Source organism: Cyprinus carpio, unplaced genomic scaffold (assembly GCF_018340385.1).
Source record: "Cyprinus carpio isolate SPL01 unplaced genomic scaffold, ASM1834038v1 S000006558, whole genome shotgun sequence".
NCBI classification, from domain to species: domain Eukaryota; kingdom Metazoa; phylum Chordata; class Actinopteri; order Cypriniformes; family Cyprinidae; genus Cyprinus; species Cyprinus carpio.
The window spans coordinates 205673-224824 of record NW_024879220.1 but is presented as its reverse complement, the minus strand read 5'-3'; the positions used below and the strand labels follow the sequence as shown (position 1 = coordinate 224824).

The 19152-nt window shown below is 37.7% G+C and overlaps 1 protein-coding gene across 1 annotated transcript in view; it reads left to right on the top strand.

Moving 5' to 3' along the window:
• The window catches only part of LOC109073043 (cytoplasmic polyadenylation element-binding protein 2-like), a 33862-nt gene that overhangs the window by 10019 nt on the left and 4691 nt on the right, over positions 1-19152 (top strand). The window contains exons 3-9 of the mRNA XM_042754618.1: positions 3140-3288; positions 11014-11037; positions 14398-14571; positions 14797-14886; positions 15202-15320; positions 18191-18305; positions 18576-18757. Of these exons, the coding sequence (XP_042610552.1) occupies positions 3140-3288; positions 11014-11037; positions 14398-14571; positions 14797-14886; positions 15202-15320; positions 18191-18305; positions 18576-18757 (853 nt within the window). The remainder of the gene's footprint in view (positions 1-3139; positions 3289-11013; positions 11038-14397; positions 14572-14796; positions 14887-15201; positions 15321-18190; positions 18306-18575; positions 18758-19152) is intronic.

The following is a 19152-nucleotide window of genomic DNA, read 5'->3' as shown; positions in this document are numbered from 1 at the left end:
TGATTTATATTATTTGTTTACTCCAGTCAACTTCATATTGTAGCATATTTTAAGAGTGCAAAAGTATATTAACGAATTAGAGGACCAGACTTGATTTTATGCGCTACTCCCCGATGCATTTGTATGGCTTTTAATAATTTATTACTAGTTAGGTATGATTTTAAACACACATCTCACACGTGGGCTTGGTAACTTATACTGTTAAAAACGGTGGTTGTTAGATCGTTGTTTAAGGAGGGTCCCAACATTTAGACTAAATGTACACTGCAGTACCCTAACATTGGTATTTTGGTTTAGAGAATTAGTCAAATCGTTATATTTTAGCTACTAAAAATGCCATATATTTAATGGTTAAGTACGCTGAATAACGACTTTTTTAGTAAATTTGATTTTGAGTATTTTTTTAAAGGGAGTTTATTATGGAATTAGTTTTAATAAATTTAAGTCGTTAACTGAATGTAATGTTTTGCAGACCTCATAGGGATTGTATTGCTAGTTTGTGGCATGAAATTTTTATTAGCTTTAAATGTTAATTATATTTGACAACACCTTTTGTTCAAATGGCTATTAACATGTGTGCAGAGGTGGGTAGAGTACCCAAAAACTGTACTCAAGTAAAAGTAAAGATACTTATCGAAATATTGACTCAAGTAAAAATAAAAAGTAACTAGCTGACTAGTTACTTGAGTAAGAGTAAAAAAGTATTGGATAAAAAAACTACTCAAGTAGTTAGTTACTAGTTACTTTGGATCATATATTGTATATCTATAGTCCATTTTTATTTAGGATATAGACTACAATGTAATGTATGTATGTTGTGTGTGATGTGTGTGGGTGTGTATAGTATTTAAATTTTTTTATCAGCCTTTACATGCCAGTCTTCAGTGTCACATAATCCTTCAGAAATCATTCCAATATGTGGATTTACTATCATGATGTTCGTTTTTAGCTTTCTTATTCATCAAATGTTCCAAAACAATATGAAGCAGAAAAACAGTTTTCACGCGTGGTAATAAATCAATATATCAGAATGATCTCTGAAGGATCATATGACTCTGAAAACTGGAGTAACAGCTGATGAAAAAAGTCTGATTTGCATCACTGAATTAAACTATATTTTAAAAGTATATTAATTATGTATTTTATATAAATAACCTCTGACACGAATAAGAGTGAAAACTCCTCACACAACGGCTAAGTTACCAAACATCTGAACATAACAACCAAATGCACATTGGCGGATCGTCTTCTGTCTGTTCTGCAAAATGTAACATGTATATTTCTGCAAGCATAAATATTGTGGAAGTATCAATAGTAATTGTGTCCTATGTGAAGGCATTCCTTCTGGAACAGAGCTAACCGCGGGTTTGGAGGGTATCATTTCTACTCTAATGACAGCTTAGTTAATGTAAAAATTAGATACATTGTATTTAATTTATACGTTACACGTGACAGCAAACTGGTAATGTCATAGTGGTCTCGTGTACTGTAATCGAATCGTAGCCTAGTCTACTGTCGAACCGTAAGTACGCACACACTCGGTTGTTAATCTAATAAAGATCTTCATCGCTAGCAAACAATAAGCCTTTGCAGATTTGCTTTCATTTGACTGTAGATCCAAAGCCGATTTCTTCAACGCTCTTGATGTTCTAACTTTCTGTTACAACTCTGAGTGAACTGCTTCAGATCGCTCAGCGCGTGCGCAGGAACTGAACAAAATCATTCAAAACTGATCACGAATCAATTCACTGGTTTGCCAACTGGTTTCGGATCAAGCTTTTGAACAGAATGAGACTCAAAACGAATGAATCTTCGCATGAATGCGCATCGCTCATAAATGCCCAGAGAAAGTAGACAGCACGTTTGGAATAACTGAAGCATTTAAAACTTGTATTGCATTAAGATAAAGTAACGAGAGGAGCGTGGCCACACAGTAATGAAGTAAAAGTACCGTTTTTTCACGTAAAAATCTACTTAAGTAAGAGTAAAAGTACCCATATTTAAATATACTCCAAAGTATCATTACCCAAAAAAATGACTCAAGTAAATGTACCTCGTTGTACTACTCGTACCCTCTGGCATGTGTGTTAGTAGTTATTTAACACATCAAAATAAGTGTATAACAATTCAATTGTTACATTTTAGATTATAAAATATTTAAAATGTACCGCCTTAAAAGATGTTTATTTGATATTGTATTACAGTAAGTGCACTTTATAAAAGTGTCCTAAGACATTTGTGATCCCGGACCACAAAACCGGTGGTCAATTAGTGTCAAATTGTTCCAAAATAGCGATTTATAAATAATCTAAAAGCTGAACTAAATAAGTTTTCCATTGATGTATGGTTTCATTAGGGATCGCGACAATTTGGCTGAGATACAACTGTTTGAAAATCTGGAATCTGAGGCAGTCTGCCTAAAATATCAAAATACTGAGAAAAAATCCCCTTTAAAGTTGTCCAAATGAATTCTTAGCAATGCATATTACTTAACACAAAATTGATGTTTTGATATATTATGTAGGAAATTTATAAAATCTTAATTGAACATGATCTTTACTTAATATCCTACTATTTTTGCCATAAAAGAAAAATGTATCATTTGGACCCATACAATGTTTTTTTTTGGCCATTGCTGTTAAAAATGTACCCAACCAGTGACTTAACTACTGGGCCGCGGTGGCAGAGAGCTCTGTTTGTGTTCACATTCCTGCTTGGGTCTCGTTGCGGTAATGACTCAGAGATCTGTGGCATGTTTGTTAGGCAGGTTGTTGTGACTGGGAGATGGGGACGTCGCTTTATAAACGTCTACAGAAGGGAAGAGGGATATTCTGGTAATGCAACTGAATAACAAAAACAAGCGACACTCACAAATCTCCCACACACACGTTGGTTTCGTTCTGCCTAAAAACAGCCACGCGGTAAGACTAGTTTGGCTGAACGTTCAGTCCAAAAATACACTAAACCTAAAACAAAGCAGGTTAATTCCACTCATGACAGCTCCACAACACAACATTCCAGCGGCATTCAGTATTCAGGTGATTCAGAAAAAAAATGCCATTCCACATGTGTTCAAGTGTGCACGTTTGCTCCTGACCGCATTAGTGTTTGCTGCATGCAATCCCATAATCCCAAACAGACTACATCCGGTATTGCACATATTGAACACGTTCCTCAACTCTCTCTTTCCTCAGGATCGGTCCAGGATGTACGACAGCTTGAACATGCACTCGTTGGAGAGCTCCCTGATTGACATCATGAGGGCGGCGCAGCAGGACCCCCTGAAGGGTAAGATCCATTCCCTGCTCACCATGAGAGTCGTAGAAGGCTTCATATGAGGTCTGTCTTCATCACTGTCAAAGAAGATCTGGCATTTGTACCGTATTTAGCTTATTTTCATTAATGGATTTAACTGAAATAAAAGGAAAATATGTTTAGAAGATTATTTTGAGCTTTGCAATGGTGTGGTTCCAGCGATAATGCTTTCTTAATATCAAAAATCTGGTTATGAAACAGATAATTTGTGCTCTAAAATCAGATCTGATGAAGTTCAGAGAGGTTGCAAAACAGCCAGTATACTCACACCTATACACATAACACAAACAAGCACAAACATGTTGTCTTTTGTATTTTTGTCTTGTTTTTATCCATAAATGAGTCTAAACATAAGCCAATAAGTTGAGGCTTGAGGTAGTGTGAAATAGGAAATGTCAGTATGAAAATCACAGTTTGATTATTTTGTCCCCTGAGTATTAAACATATTATGACGCCAACATATCAACACGTTATTACTCCAATTATCTTTAAATAATCAGGATTGCGCTCTTGTGAAAAGTAACATAAGTTTAGCATCCATTTATATGTAGTGTTTTCAAACCACACAATTGCATTTGAATTGTAATTAAATTAAATGCGTTACATTTTAAATTTATATTAAAGGCAATAAGCGGAATGGTTTTGAAGTATGACAGTGAGTACATCCTTAATATACAATCTCGTAATTACTACATAATGTACTGACAAACATTTATGCTAAACTAAAAAATACTTTCAAATGTCATTTTTATTGAACTGTAATGTCATATACTTAAAATAACACATTTGTAATGATCTGATTGCAATTTACTATATTTCAAATATCTAATAACTGTAAATGAATATGAAAAAAATACTCTAACAGTTAAAGTACTTTACCATGTGCTTTAGTATATTCATCAATATATCAAAATGTACTTCTTTAAATCACGGCAAAAGATTATTAAAACATGATGATTTAAAATGCACTTTTAGTGTGCACTTTAAAGTGCAACAGTCATGTGTCTCTCTTTATGTACATTTAAATGACCTTTTATTTCATTAATATATTATTTGTAAGTACAGTTTAGTTTTAAATGTACTTTTATAAAATGTACTACAAGTGCACATTCAATACAAATAAGTGCACTTCTTTTTCACAAGGGATGCTAGGCCTCTGAAATGACTTTCCATTTTGGTTGACATCATTTTCACCCCTTTCCTTCATCCACCTCCATATGTTTTGGTATCTTACGCCCACTTTTCACAATCAGGTGAAGTCTCGATGGATACCATCAAGTCCTCTCCTAAACCTTTTACACACAGAATATCGTCCAATAAATAGGTTGCCAACAGCATTTTAATGTCGGAGGTTTCAGGTACTTCATGGTTCATATCTAATCATGGTAAAAGAACTGTAATGCACTCTCTCAAGTCCTTTTGCTTTATTTTGCATTGAGCACGAGTGTCTGCGTCATAGGAGGGCAGAGAGGTGCGTGTGGTGCTGTGACCAGGGTGTGGCACTGCGCTACACTTACTCTCTTCTCGCTCAGCCTGCTGGAGCAGATGGACCAGACACATGGGGCGGCACTCACTGCAGAGACCCAGAGAGGGCAGGGCGTGGGTACGGCTATATTTAGCACAGGACACACTCTGCCACCGTGTGTGTGACAGATAAAAGACAGGAGAATGAATGTGGGTCTCTACGGTCAACATGATTTCGTGCATGACTAATAATGCAGTCGTTCTAAATTACTGCCGCAGTTAACACTATAATTTAATGCTGGTTTCTGTCGATGTGCACATAACAATATATAATAGAAATTATTCCAGATGCTCTGGAATATGCTGTTTCTGTCACAAATCAAGTAATATAACTTTCAAAAATCTGGAAATTGCGGGCTTAATAGTATAAAACTACCAGATTGTGATCTACACGTTTTATCAGCAAAGCTACCTGTGCTTTAGCTTTTCAAACATGGCATCATGCGCTTAATCGAACAGATCATGGGAGATGTGCTGAGCGAACCACATTTCTAAGAAACCTGTTTTAATGAACGATGATTCGGTTAATGGGTCGTCACGAGAGGATGCCAGCATCAGGGAATGTGCTGACTCTCGCTAAAGCGTTCAAAAAACAACACCGTGCTGTTGAAATATTAAACACTTGGCAGAGATATCAGACTGCTATACAGTATTGGTTTGTCCCTTGTGATGTTGTGCTTAATCACAAAGCAGATGAAACGAGAAACAATAGTTTGATTCACTGTGGATAGACGATGAGAGCTCTGTGAAACATTGTAATGTCTCTAGGAGCATCCGCGTTTAATAACTGGACAACAGATGGTGTGTGTGTGTTAAGAGGACTTACACAGCTGATTCTCTGTGTACCTGGATGTTTTCTAAAAAATCTGTCAAACTAGATTATGGATAATCTCAGGACAGCATGTCCAGGTTTCCACATTTGACCCCAAAATCCAAAAGAAAAAAAAAATAGCATATTTAAAAGAAAAGCCTTGCAAAAAATTATAATAATAAAAAAAATACTCACATTTGACTTGTTCTGCCAACATTTTCTACAAAACTACAAAAGAATTATATATTTTAATTTTAGATATGTATTTTATATATTTAACATTAAATGTTTTCTTTCCATTTACAAAAATAATTTTTTACTTTATAAAAAGAAAATTTGCTGGACAGTATAGAAATTAGCATAAATGATGTAACTCCATAAATTTATGAAAATGCCTTTGCTTGAAAACTATTGAACTCAATGCAAAATAAATAAATAAATAAATAATACCGACTGCTTTGTGGTTTTCAGAATATTCTTACTGATAATTTCAAGACTGACACAAGCCATTTTGCAATTTCGACAAAACTTAATGTTAGACACCTAGATGACATTAACTGTGTGACAAATCAGCAGAATTTCATTTTTCATCATTTCAATTTGTCCTTCTCTCTATCTGACGGGCCCCTCACTTTGGTTGGGCCCTTGAAATCATCCTAACCATCCCCCATGTTGCAGAGCCACTGACAAAACACAGATTCAAAGTAAATTTTTCTGTGTCTTAAATGCTCATGTTTCAACTGGTATGTGTCATGTGACAGAGCTTCAGATTTGACGCTCTATGTTTGTATGTCACATGACTGGGGTCAAACTTAAGGGTGACCTAGTAACAGAGCAAAGCTAGTTCATCATTTCTAGAAACATTCCTCATGAGAGACAAGGGCTTTGTTTCACAATCCTGATAGAATTAGAACCTCTTATAAGGCCTGTGATAATAACTATTTTAGCATTGATACCAGTGCACAATATCAGTCTGTTTAACACTGCAGTTATATCGTCTACCTCTTTAAATGCTTTAAATCCGAGGGATTCTGATTAGCTGTCAGGGTTTTTATCATTCATTAGTTGGGGAAGTCATTGTGAAAGTGATTCCAAAGATATATTATTCCTCTGTTGTTATCATTGTAGTTGTGATGCAGACTATTCTCAAATAATTAAAATGATAGTTTTTGTAAATGGTGTGAACGCGGGCAGTTCTAGTATTAAAATATAAGGAAAAAACTACTCTTCACATGAAGCGCATGAGAGGACCAGTCAACTGATTCTCTGTTGTTAGCATGTTGCTAATCTAAAGATACAATGCAACACATAAAAACAGCCTGTCTGTTCCAGTGAGCTTGTTGCAGTGCAATCTGGGATCTAGATGCTTAAAATGTCTCCCTACATATGCAGCTCTGTAGGTTTTATAAGGCTGGCATGTGGCTATATGTTTGATACCTCTCTCTCCCTCTCTCACTCTCCAATCCTCATGCGATGCCCCCACCCAGACGCCCCCACACAGCCTCCTAATGCTCAATCCCATGGTAATTATACAGTGGTAGCTATAGTAGCTATAGGAATTTTCTTCTGTCTGTAATACATTAGAAAACAGTCCAATATAGGACGGAAATCTTTGTGATGAAGACGGGCTGCGTGAAACAAGTTGCTATTTACATTGATGTAACATACTCTTAATATCACTCAAATGTTCTGTCTTAATTCATTTATGTTGATGTAATGCCTGTTGTCGTAATTTTATTTTACACATATTTTCCTGTTATTTTTGCATTATTTTTGCATTTTACAAATGAATAGTTCCGCAATTGGATTTCAACAATTTGACATTTTCATTTGATACATGGTGAGGTAATCCTGTCTGACCAATCAGCTCGCTGCATTCAGACGGAGCATCTGCTAGTAGGACTCCGTCCATTTTTAGCCAACGTGACTGAACTCTTGCTCGTTGTGTTTGGCTGGGCTGATATTCGCTACTCTCAGTTTGGATCACAGCCTCTGAAGCTGGGCAGAATTGTGCTTTGCTCTTTTGTGATGACACATTTTAGTAACAGCTGTTGCTTTCTTTTTTGGATAATTGGATCAAAATAGATTATACTCTAAAAATAACTGTTGTTGCAGCTAAAAGGCTTCGTTTTGTTTGCTTTAATCAGTGGTGTTTACTATGTCAAGCATCACGACTGCTTTTGCTCATATTTAGGGTTAGTGATCTGAACAAACCCATAAACAGATGTGTTATACTTACATTTTATGTCTGGTGGACCTCTCACATACACTCTCAGAAATAAAGGCACAAAAGCTGTCACTGAGGTGGTACCTTTTCAAAAGGTACACTTTTGTTCCTATTAGGTTCTAATATGTACCTTTAAGGTACCAAAATGGACCCTTTAGGAACAAACATGTACCTTTTGAAAAGGTACCGCCCCAGTTACAGATTTAACACCTTCATAACTAACAACAAAGGTACATTGATGGATTGACCTCAGCCACATCTAGAGACTAGATTATTGGTTTTGGGGGTGGACCAGCAGTATATGTTTTTTTGATGGCCGATGCCAATATCTTGGAGAGCAGGATGGTCCATATAAAGCAATATTTGTGATTACAACCATTTAATTCAGAGGTCTTCAACCCTACTTCTGGAGGCCCATGCTGCATCCGAAATCACATACTGTCTAGTATGTTTGGGTTGAAACTTACTTCACGACTGTTAAATAAGTATGTTCTGTGTAGCATGAATATGGGTAGTAAATGAATTTTGGATCTGCCATGTTGTTACTGCAATGTGATCTGCTACCATCAGTTGCATCGCTTCACTGCCATTCACAGATCTTCTCCCATGGCTTCATGGGATAGTGAATGTGCACTCCAGAATCTCAGAAGAAGTAGCATCAGGGTACTTTTTTTTGTTTTTTTTTTAATATGATATGAAATTTTGGACTTCCTACTCTTTTCACACACAGATTTTTCACCCACTCTAGTAGTATAGGACTAGGAAGTAGGCATATTTGGATGCAGCACCTGTGTCCCGCAGCAGAGTTTTGCTCCACCCCTATCAAATACACCCGAACCCAGCTAAACAATGTCTTGAGGATCACTTGAAAAATCACTGGCAGTTGTGTTGAAGCAGGTTGGAAATATAATGTGCCACACATTGGGTCTCCATGAGCCGGGTTGAAGACCTTTGATTTAATCTTAAGATTGTGAATCTTCAGTTTCCTTTTCAACTGTGAAGCAAAAAGCTGGGCCAGTGTTACCACATTGTGGAGCAACTAATTAGTGCAACAAAAAAATTGTCACATGTCACATGTACAAGCTGAATGTGTATGCGGTTGGAAAAATTGGGCTGCATTTGTATAGTAAGCATATATGGTGACAATGACAAAATTTACATCACTGGCACTGTACACAAACACAGTGTACATGTTAAGTAAATTCTGTAAGTGTGTGCTTAAGCACTGGGGTCTCAGTGCTGTCAAAATAAAAATCCCGCTTCTGAGACTTACTGGCCAAACAGAGAGAATTAACAATGGCGATAATTAAAAATATTGGTACCGATAGTCTCAATTATTGGTACTGATATTTTCAATTATCACCATTGTTGATTGAAAATATCGGTAGTGTGTGTCTAGGGTGTCTTGGGTGCTTATTGTTGGATGCTGCTAGTGGTCAACTGATACATCTTAAGACACCCTAGCAACACACTGACAAAAACACTTACAACACCTTAACAATAACAAAAGCAATTTCTAAAGCCAAAAGTACTTACCTTGTCTGCATTCCCGCTTTGGCATGTGTGACATAATTTTCATTATCAGCACAGTGCACTATTGTCCATGTTAACCAGAGGTGTCCAGTACTGATCCCGGAGGGCCACTATGCTGCAAGGTTTAGCTCCAATCCCTGTCAAACTCACCTGAACATGCTCATCGGGGTCTTAAGAATAACTAGGACCATCCAGGCAGGTGAGGCATGGGACAAGCTGGAGCTAAACTCTGTAGGATGTTGACCGTCCAGGAGCAGGACTCCAGGAGTGAATTTAACCGAAAAAAGCATCCTGAACACCTGAGCAGTGTGGCAGGAAACCACCACATGTGTATAATTTCATCCTTTTGTGATTTTGCCTTTATAGTAAAGGAAAATTAAATGAATTATAAATTAATTTTAAAAAAGTAGGGACAAAAGAGGGGCAATGGGGTGGGGACCAACCTGTCCTGGCGAAAGCATTGTGAGCTAAGTTGATCTTAGAAATCTTTGGTGATAATGATTCTGCAGTCTACTTAGGCTTACAATGCATTAGATAAATGCAGGCCTCATCATGTGCATAGGCATCTCTGACATCTCTGTCTTGTGTGCTGTTGAACTGGTCGTGGAGCTTGTTTGGATCACATGAGCGAGAAGGACGTGTTAGTATAGATCACATGATTTTTAAGAGCTTTCACTAATATTAGTCAGTTGATCCAGTGGAACTTGTGCTGTGCATCATGTGATTATTCGGAGTAAGGTGTGAAGAGGTTTTCTGGAATATAGAATAACTTTTAATTATTGTTTATTCATGCATTATTGGAAAACAAAAGACAGTTTTATGCTGGTTTTGATGCTGGTCTGTCTAGGGGTGGGTAGTATATCAATTGTTTAAATAAAAAAGGTGCAACATCTTCAACCTTTTCCAGCCAGATTGTACACAGTTAATGAGAATGTCATAAAATGCAGACTACTGCAGCTCAGCACAGTCTCCTAACCTTGCATTTTGGTAAATTGGTTCCAAATTTGCATGTTATATTAGGTTTCATTTGGACATTTCATACAACCTGCCCACACCACACTGAGGGTTAAGGCTGCAGGTTGATGCTTTTTTATTACAAATTGTGATGTACGTTTTCCAACAAATCACATTATGTGTAGGTATTTGTAGTTAAATTGGGTTGCACCTAAATGGTGAAATAGGCTACACCAAATAAATAAATAAATAAAATTAACTGAATGTTTGTTTTTGCAAGTATTCATGCAAACACAGTTGGTGTTTTGATTGCAAACAGTTGGGAGAAAATTGGATGTGTGTTAGTACATCGGATCCGTGCATTAGGTCTTAAAGTGACAGCAGCCTAATAAACCTGCTGCTGTTTGTGTCCTTATTGTTAATCAAATCCAATTAGTCTATCAAAATTGGTATCCGTTTTACTGGTATCTAAAATTTCGGCATTGTAACAACCTTATTTTCAGCAAAAAATAATTATGTCATATATGTTGGTCATATCACCATCTGCATGCTACCGTCAAGTATATCTGTCGCCTTAGGGAACAAACGTGAAGATAAGCTTTCAGTCAGTTGTTTCATAGTGTCCTGTATTGTTTTTGTTCACATGCAGCCAGGAGCTATGGGAGACGACGAGGTAAAATCCACTGTTTGTTACGCTATCTGTGTTAGCATGGCAGTATTCTGTGTCTGTGTATGGTGTATATGTGTGTACAATGCTCTTTGTGAACTCGTCATTGACCGCTAGCAACAATTGATGAGTTTATCAATATAGTGGAGGCTTACTTGTGTTTTTGAGGCTTATACTGACTGAGAGCCGCAGTTCACTGACACAAGCCATGATTCATACATGCATTGACGCACATAAATAAATTACATTGTTATTATCTATCTTAGGTGGTCTGATCACAATCGGACAGCATTAAATATATGAGTGAACAGGGTTCAGATTGATCCAATCACTCAAACCACATTCAGAGGTAGTTAGAAACAAATGTGCTATGTCAAATGTCCTACTGCACCCTAGACATGAAAAACCACTTGTATGGCGTTATTTCCCTGTCAAATGTCGAGAGCGCATTATTGTAGCGCGAAAGTACATTAATATAATGTGCGGAGCGGGAATCTCTCTGCGCGCAGGATCGCGCGCGGGAACTGGTGCGCGCGCGAATCTCTCAGATACACGTTGCTCTTGTAAGGGAATTTTCTCTGGGCTCTCACTCAGAGAGTATGCCTGCACTTAAAACGTGTTCAGTGCAATCGCGAATCTCTCCTCTTTGCTTAAAGTAAGCGTGTATGTGCTTAGACTGTGTTCCGTGCGTTCGCGCATGGCCAAGTACTCTTCTCTTCGAATTCTTTCTCGTTGTTCTTGGCATAAACGCTGTCAAAATGCCAACAACCAATCAGAAATAGGCTTCAGCGACTGACCAATGAAAACGCGACATCGTACATGGAATCTTATTGGTTGATAGGCATTTCGGCTCTTTTTCGTGAGCCGGCTCGTTTGACTCAGCTCACTGAAAAGAGCCGGCTCTTTTGGCTCACAAACGGCTCTTTAAAAAACAATAATGCTTTGACTATGATAGGTGTGAAAACAATTCTAATTAAATTATTAAATGAAATCATACAATGTCTCACAATTTCTTTAAAAATGCATTGATTTGTTATGAAAAAAAAGAATACTATCAAACATTTGCATATAAATTACAACTTTTTAATGTATAGAAACAACAACATTATAAAACAAATACAATCTGAATAGATTAGAATAATAGAACCCATATTAAAGAAAAATAATAGAACATAAATAGAACCCATATTAAATAAAAATAAATAACTGAAAGGATTAAACTGGTCCCTCTGTTTTGGCATGTTATATAACCAGCATGAACTATCTCACTAGTTATGTTTTGTATAACTAGCATGAACACACACACACAATGCTGATCATATTTTTAGTTTATGAGAGATTTGCATTCAGAAATGCAAGCTGCCTTACTATTGAGGGGCTGATGCGGTTTCTTCTCCGAGTTTGACACTGTTTGTGTGGTGGTGTGTGTGATGGCTCGGCCCCTCCCTCATGCCATATAATTGGTTGACACCTCGTGTATAATTGACAGGAGCAGAATGTGAGGCTGATCAGACAGTCGAAACGAATATGTGCGCCTTTAGGCCTATATAATATTTTTTTTTTCTTTGAATTAGTCAATTATTTTAAATAAAATAAAATGCATCCATTATTTCATTATTACATAATGATTTAATTTCTATAGGCTATATATATTTTTTTTAGAGTCGGCTCTTCAGATATGCGAGCCAGCTCTCGTCGTTCACCTACAAGAGCCGGCTCTTAGAGTTCGCGAACGACCCATCATGGAATAAGTTAACTGAAGTTCAGTCAAGACGAGCCGAGTTGGATCCGCCGAATCGACGATCTCAGGTAACCAGTTTTATTTGTTTTTATGTTAAATGTCAAATGTAACTTAGAAATTAAGAGGGCGATTGGATTATTTTACACATAAATTACCTAGACTGTCAACCACAACCACAACACTAACACCAATTCCCATTCAAAGTGAAATTTATATATAAAAAAAAAAAAAAAAAAAAAAAAAAAAACAAAATAAATAAAAAAACCACTGCGTGATTGATTATAACACTCAACGCTGCAATCCGTGATAAAGAAAATCCATTGCAGATGACACTTTTCATTCATTTCACATCACTTTATTCGTGACAGCCATAGATAACATAATTTTACTGGGGCATTTTGCCCCCTTATCTTATTCCCCCGAAATATTTGTTCAGATTTGAATTTAGCAGTTGATCTCGCTACGTACTTAATGTTTAATCACTGGTATTTCACATCACTTCATTCGTGACAGCCATAGATAACATAATTTTACGGGGCATTTTGCCCCCTACGAAATATTTGTTCAGATTTGAATTTAGCAGTTGATCTCGCTACGTACAATGTTTAATCACTGGTGTGATTGCAAGAGACAATGTGTTACTTATCAGGGCATGGCACGTAGTGTGAACAATGTGGTTGACAGTCTAGGTAATTTATATGTAAAATAATCCAATCGCCCTCTTCCCAGACATTTCTAAGATACATTTGACATATTTAACATCAAAACAAAACAAAAACTGGTTACCTGAGATCGTCGATTCGGCGGATCCATCTCGGCTCATCTTGATTGAACTTCAGTGAACTTATTCCATGTGTTCCATGTGCGGTTCAATATCAACCAATAAGATTCCATGTACAATGTCGCGTTTTCATTGGTCAGTCGTTGAAGCCTATTTCTGATTGGTTGTTGCCGTTTTGACAGCGTTTATGCCAAGAGCAAAGAAAGAATTCGAAGAGAAGAGTACTTGGCCATGCGCGAACGCACGGGACACAGTCTAAGCACATACACGATTACTTTAAGTGAAGAGGAGAGATTCGCGATTGCACTGAACATGTTTTAAGTGCGGGCATACTCTCTGAGCGAGCCCAGAGAAAATTCTTAAAACAGAGCAACGTGTATCTGAGAGCGCGCGCGCCCAGTTCCCGCGAGCAGAGAGATTCGCGCTCCGCACATTATATTCCGTGCGCGAGCAGAGAGATTCGCGCTCCGCACATTATATTCCGCGCGCGAGCAGAGAGATTCGCGCTCCGCACATTATATCCCGTGCGCGAGCACAGAGATTCGCGCTTGGGCACATTATATCCCGCGCGCGCGAGCAGAGAGATTCGCGCTCGCATATTATATTAATGTACTTTCGCGCTACAATAATGCGCTCTCGACATTTGACAGGGAAATAACGCCATACACTTGTTAATGTAATATATATTCATTGCACTAAAATAAGGGCCCTTGTTTTGAGACTTTCCTCTTCAGTGGTCACCAGAGTTGCATTTGAGATGTGTATTGCTGATCAGATCACCAAAGATGGATATTAATACCAGGTGAAAAAGAAGTGTCCTTACCTGTCATTTACTTTTTAACAGGACGTTCCTCCCTCTTTCCCATTGATGACAGCCTTCTAGATGACGGCCATGGCAACCAGGGGGTCCCGGGGGTCCTGGGATCTCCTCACTGTTACCCCCATCAGAACGGGGAGCGCATTGAGAGGTTCTCCCGCAAAGTGTTTGTGGGTGGACTGCCACCTGATATCGATGAAGGTTCGTTTGACAGAGCTTTTGAACTGTAACGTATGTATTTAAGGATGATTTTTTGAATGGTATGTGACATACCTATGTGATATTTAAAATGAATTTGACATTTTCAGCTTTAAAGTTCTTAACCTCATAAAAATCATTATGTATCTTTATGAAAAAGGATCTGCAGCAGTTCCTGCTGCTCTCTCTAGTCTCTGTCTGGTTGTCACAAACTCATCTTTTCCACAGATGAAATCACAAGCAGTTTTCGGCGCTTTGGTCATCTGGTTGTTGACTGGCCACACAAAGCAGAGAGCAAGTCTTACTTCCCCCCTAAAGGTACTTCTAGAAAAATCACCAAATTCATAGCAAACACAGCAACAGAAACCTTCATGTACATACTTTGTACTAGACACTATTACTGTTTTTCACATAGTAGAACTATTAGAATTCTCTTTCTGTTTTTGAAGTGTACTAATTTAAATGTTTTAAATAATATTATGGAATATGTAATAATGAATGTTCTCTAGAACTAGCAAGAATCTCCCAGTGCCTCTGGTTCTTGTGATTAGTTTTTATTCATTCAGTCAGAAATCGTATGTTACACCGAGCTGTCATGGTTACAGTGAGTGACTGTTGAGGGTTTTTGTCTAGGTTATGCCTTCCTCCTGTTCCAAGAGGAGAGCTCAGTTCAGGCGCTGATCGAAGCCTGTCTGGAGGAGGACGGGAAACTCTACCTGTGTGTGTCCAGCCCCACCATCAAAGACAAGCCCGTGAGTCCACACACGCACACATAAGTGGGTGTTAGTTAACACATCAAAATAAGCGTACTCCTTTAGATGGCTCCTATTATGCAAAATTAAAAAATTAAATCCCGTGGCAAAACAGAGAGACAAATAGAGACATAATTAGCATAGCTGCTGTTCCAGCCAAGTAAAATTAATTAGTTTAACCCAAGGTAAAGAATAATAATGCGCATTTGATCAGGTATAAGTGCAGTCCAAAATTATGAGATGTATTATTTGAATGCTTGGCCAAGGAGATGTGTTTTTAATCTAGATTTAAACAGAGAAAGTGTGTCTGAACCCCGAACATTATCAGGAAGGCTTTTCCAGAGTTTGGGAGCCAAATGCGAAAAAGCTCTACCTCCTTTAGTGGACTTTGCTATCCTAGGTACTATCAAAAGTCCAGCGTTTTGTGACCTTAGGGAGTGTGATGGATTGTAGCATGGTGGAAGACTAGTTAGGTACGCAGGAGCTAAACCATTAAGGGCCTTATAAGTCAGTAATAATATTTTGTAACTGATACGGAACCTAATAGGTAGCCAGTCCAGAGACTGTAGTATTGAGGTAATATGATCATATTTTCTTGACCTGGTAAGGACTCTAGCCACTGCATTTTGGACTACCTGTAGCTTGTTTATTGAGGATGCAGGGCAACCAGCTAGTAGTGCATTACAATAGTCCAGTCTAGAGGTCATGAAGCTTTTCTGCATCAGAAACAGGTAACATGTTTCGTAGCTTGGCAATGTTTCTAAGATGAAAGAATGCTGTTTTTGTAACATGGGAAATATGATTTTCAAAAGACAATTTACTGTCTAATATAACACCCAGATTTTTGACAGTAGAGGAAGTAACAGTACATCTGTCTAGTTGCAAATTGTAATCTACAAGATTCTGTGTAATGTTTTTTGGTCCAATAAGTAATATCTCTGTCTTATCTGAATTTAATTTAATGATATTACCAAGGGGCAACATGTATATTGAAAATAGCAGAGGACCTAGGACAGATCCTTGTGGCACTCCATATTTTACTGGTGATAAATGAGATGACTCCCCATTTAGATAAACAAAGTGGTAACGATCGGACAGGTAGGGTCTAAACCATCTTAAAGCCTGCCCTTGTATACCTGTATAGTTTTGTAATCTATCTATGAGTACGTCGTGATCTATGGTGTCGAACGCAGCACCACTAAGATCAAGTAAAACTAGCAATGAGATGCAGCCTTGGTCTGACACAAGAAGCAAGTCATTTGTAATTTTAACAAGTGCAGTTTCTGTGCTATGATGGGGCCTGAATCCCGACTGAAATTCTTCATAGAGATAATTTTTTTGCAGGAAGGAGCACAATTGAGCAGACACAAATTTTTCTAAAATTTTAGACATAAATGGAAGATATGAAATGGGTCTGTAATTTGCCAGTTCACTAGGATCTAGTTGTGGTTTCTTAATAAGACGCTTAATAACCGCCAGCTTGAATGGTTTTGGGACGTGACCTAAAGATAACGACGAGTTAATAATATTGAGAAGCGGTTTTTTCTGCTACAGGTAACAACTCTTTCAGTAATTTAGTGGGTACAGGATCTAATAAACATGTTGTTGGTTTAGATGCAGTGATAAGTTTATTTAGCTCTTCCTGTCCTATAGTTGTAAAGGACTGCAGTTTATCTTTGTGTGCGATAGATGAAACCGAAGTATTAGACGCTGTAGAATCTACATTTGTTATTGTATTTCTGATGTTATCTATTTTATCAGTGAAGAAATTCATAAAGTCATTACTATTTAACTGTGAGGGAATATTTAGATCGGGTGGCGTCTGGTTATTTGTTAATCTAGCCACTGTGCTAAATAAAAACCTTGAATTGTTTTGGTTGTTTTCTATGAGTTTGTGGATATGCTCGGCCCTGGCAGTTTTTAGAGCCTGTCTATAGATGGACATACTGTTTTTCCACGCAATTCTAAAAACTTCCAAGTTAGTTTGTCTCCATTTTTGCTCAAGACTACGAGTTTCTTTCTTGAGAGAGGGTATTACTGTTGTACCATGGCACAGTACGTTTTTCTCTAACCTTTTTCAATTTGATGGGGGCAACAGTTTCTAATGTATTAGAGAAGATAGTGCCCATGTTGCCAGTCATTTCGTCTAGTTCATGTGTATTTATGGGTACACAGAGCAGTTGAGATAAATCAGGCAGGTTATTATCGTCTCTCAATCCCTCACAGTCACACATACAGCACAATAACATAATGTCGGCGAATGTCATTAAATTATAATCAAGGAATACCTTTTCTGTTATCTTTTTCTTTAAGAACTTCAAAAGTTATGCTTGAACCATTTTGTGCGAAAAATTATGAAAACTTGCTTCCGCTTGTGCGCAGCTTGTTACAGTACAGAGTTCTGATTGGCCAATCGCTGTTATTTAGTTTGTGAATTATCATAAGTAGAGAATTTTAACATTTTAACACAACCCTTCTCTGGAAAAGGGGGCAGGGAGCAGCAGAAACACACCTAAACAAACAAACAAAAAAAAAAACAGGCATTTTCAAAATGATATAGCAGGGGTCTCCAACCCTGCTCCTGGAGGTACTGTCCTGCAGATTTCAGCTCCAACCCCAATCAAACACACCTGAACCAGCTAATAACGGTGTTCAGGGCTACTTGATAATTACAGACACGTGTGTTGGAGCAGGGTTGGAACTGAAGTCTGCAGGATGGTAGCTCTCCAGGAGCAGTTTGTTTTCTTTAATATTATATTTTAGATTTAAAGTACACTACAAGTGCACATTTAATGAAAATACATGCGATTATTTTTTATGTTGTCACGTACACTGTGTTTTATATGTGGGATCTGTATGTGGTTTTTCAGGTCCAGATTCGTCCATGGAATCTGAGTGACAGTGATTTTGTGATGGACGGTTCTCAACCTCTGGACCCCCGCAAAACCATCTTTGTAGGAGGAGTGCCACGTCCACTCAGAGCTGGTACGCTAAACACATGACAATTTGTTGTATTTGTTATAAATTGCTGCATATGTACACAATGTGAAGAGATTCCAATTATCACAAAGATTCTAAAATTAATTTCAAAAATAAATTTAAATTGAAACATTTTTAAAGAAAGTGTGTGTGTGTAGTAATATTTTTCTATTCAATAGTCTTACATTTTTTAATGTATTAATTTCCTTTTAACTGATGTGACAATTTCAACTTATGTCTTCCATGTGTGTTTTTTAATGGTATGTTTCTCTGCAGTGGAGCTGGCGATGATCATGGACCGCTTGTATGGTGGAGTGTGTTATGCAGGTATTGACACTGATCCAGAGCTGAAGTACCCAAAGGGGGCGGGGCGTGTGGCCTTCTCCAATCAGCAGAGCTACATTGCTGCAATCAGTGCCCGATTCGTCCAGCTGCAGCATGGCGACATCGACAAACGGGTAAATAGACAGCACTTCAGGGCTCTAAACTCATTCTTCCCACTGGTTGTTGTTTTGCGACTAACTTTCTCAGTTGGTCGCACAAACACATGATTTGGTTGTTTTTTTTTTTTTTGCTACAACATGGGATTATTCCAATGCAAGCTGATGACCTTTAATCATATAGTTTATGGTTTTATGGTAATGAAAGTTGTTAACATTCATCCCATTTCCTTTTCATCAGTACCATCGCTTCCTCAATATTTGCGTAATTTTTGCCATCTGCTGCGCAGTCTGGAGCCCTGCACTTACATGTTTGTTAGAGACTATTAACATCCAAGGGTTCGTTTTCCAGAAGCAACTATGGTCGCAAGTTCTGTTGTTACTAATAGAGTTCAATGGAATTAATGACCATA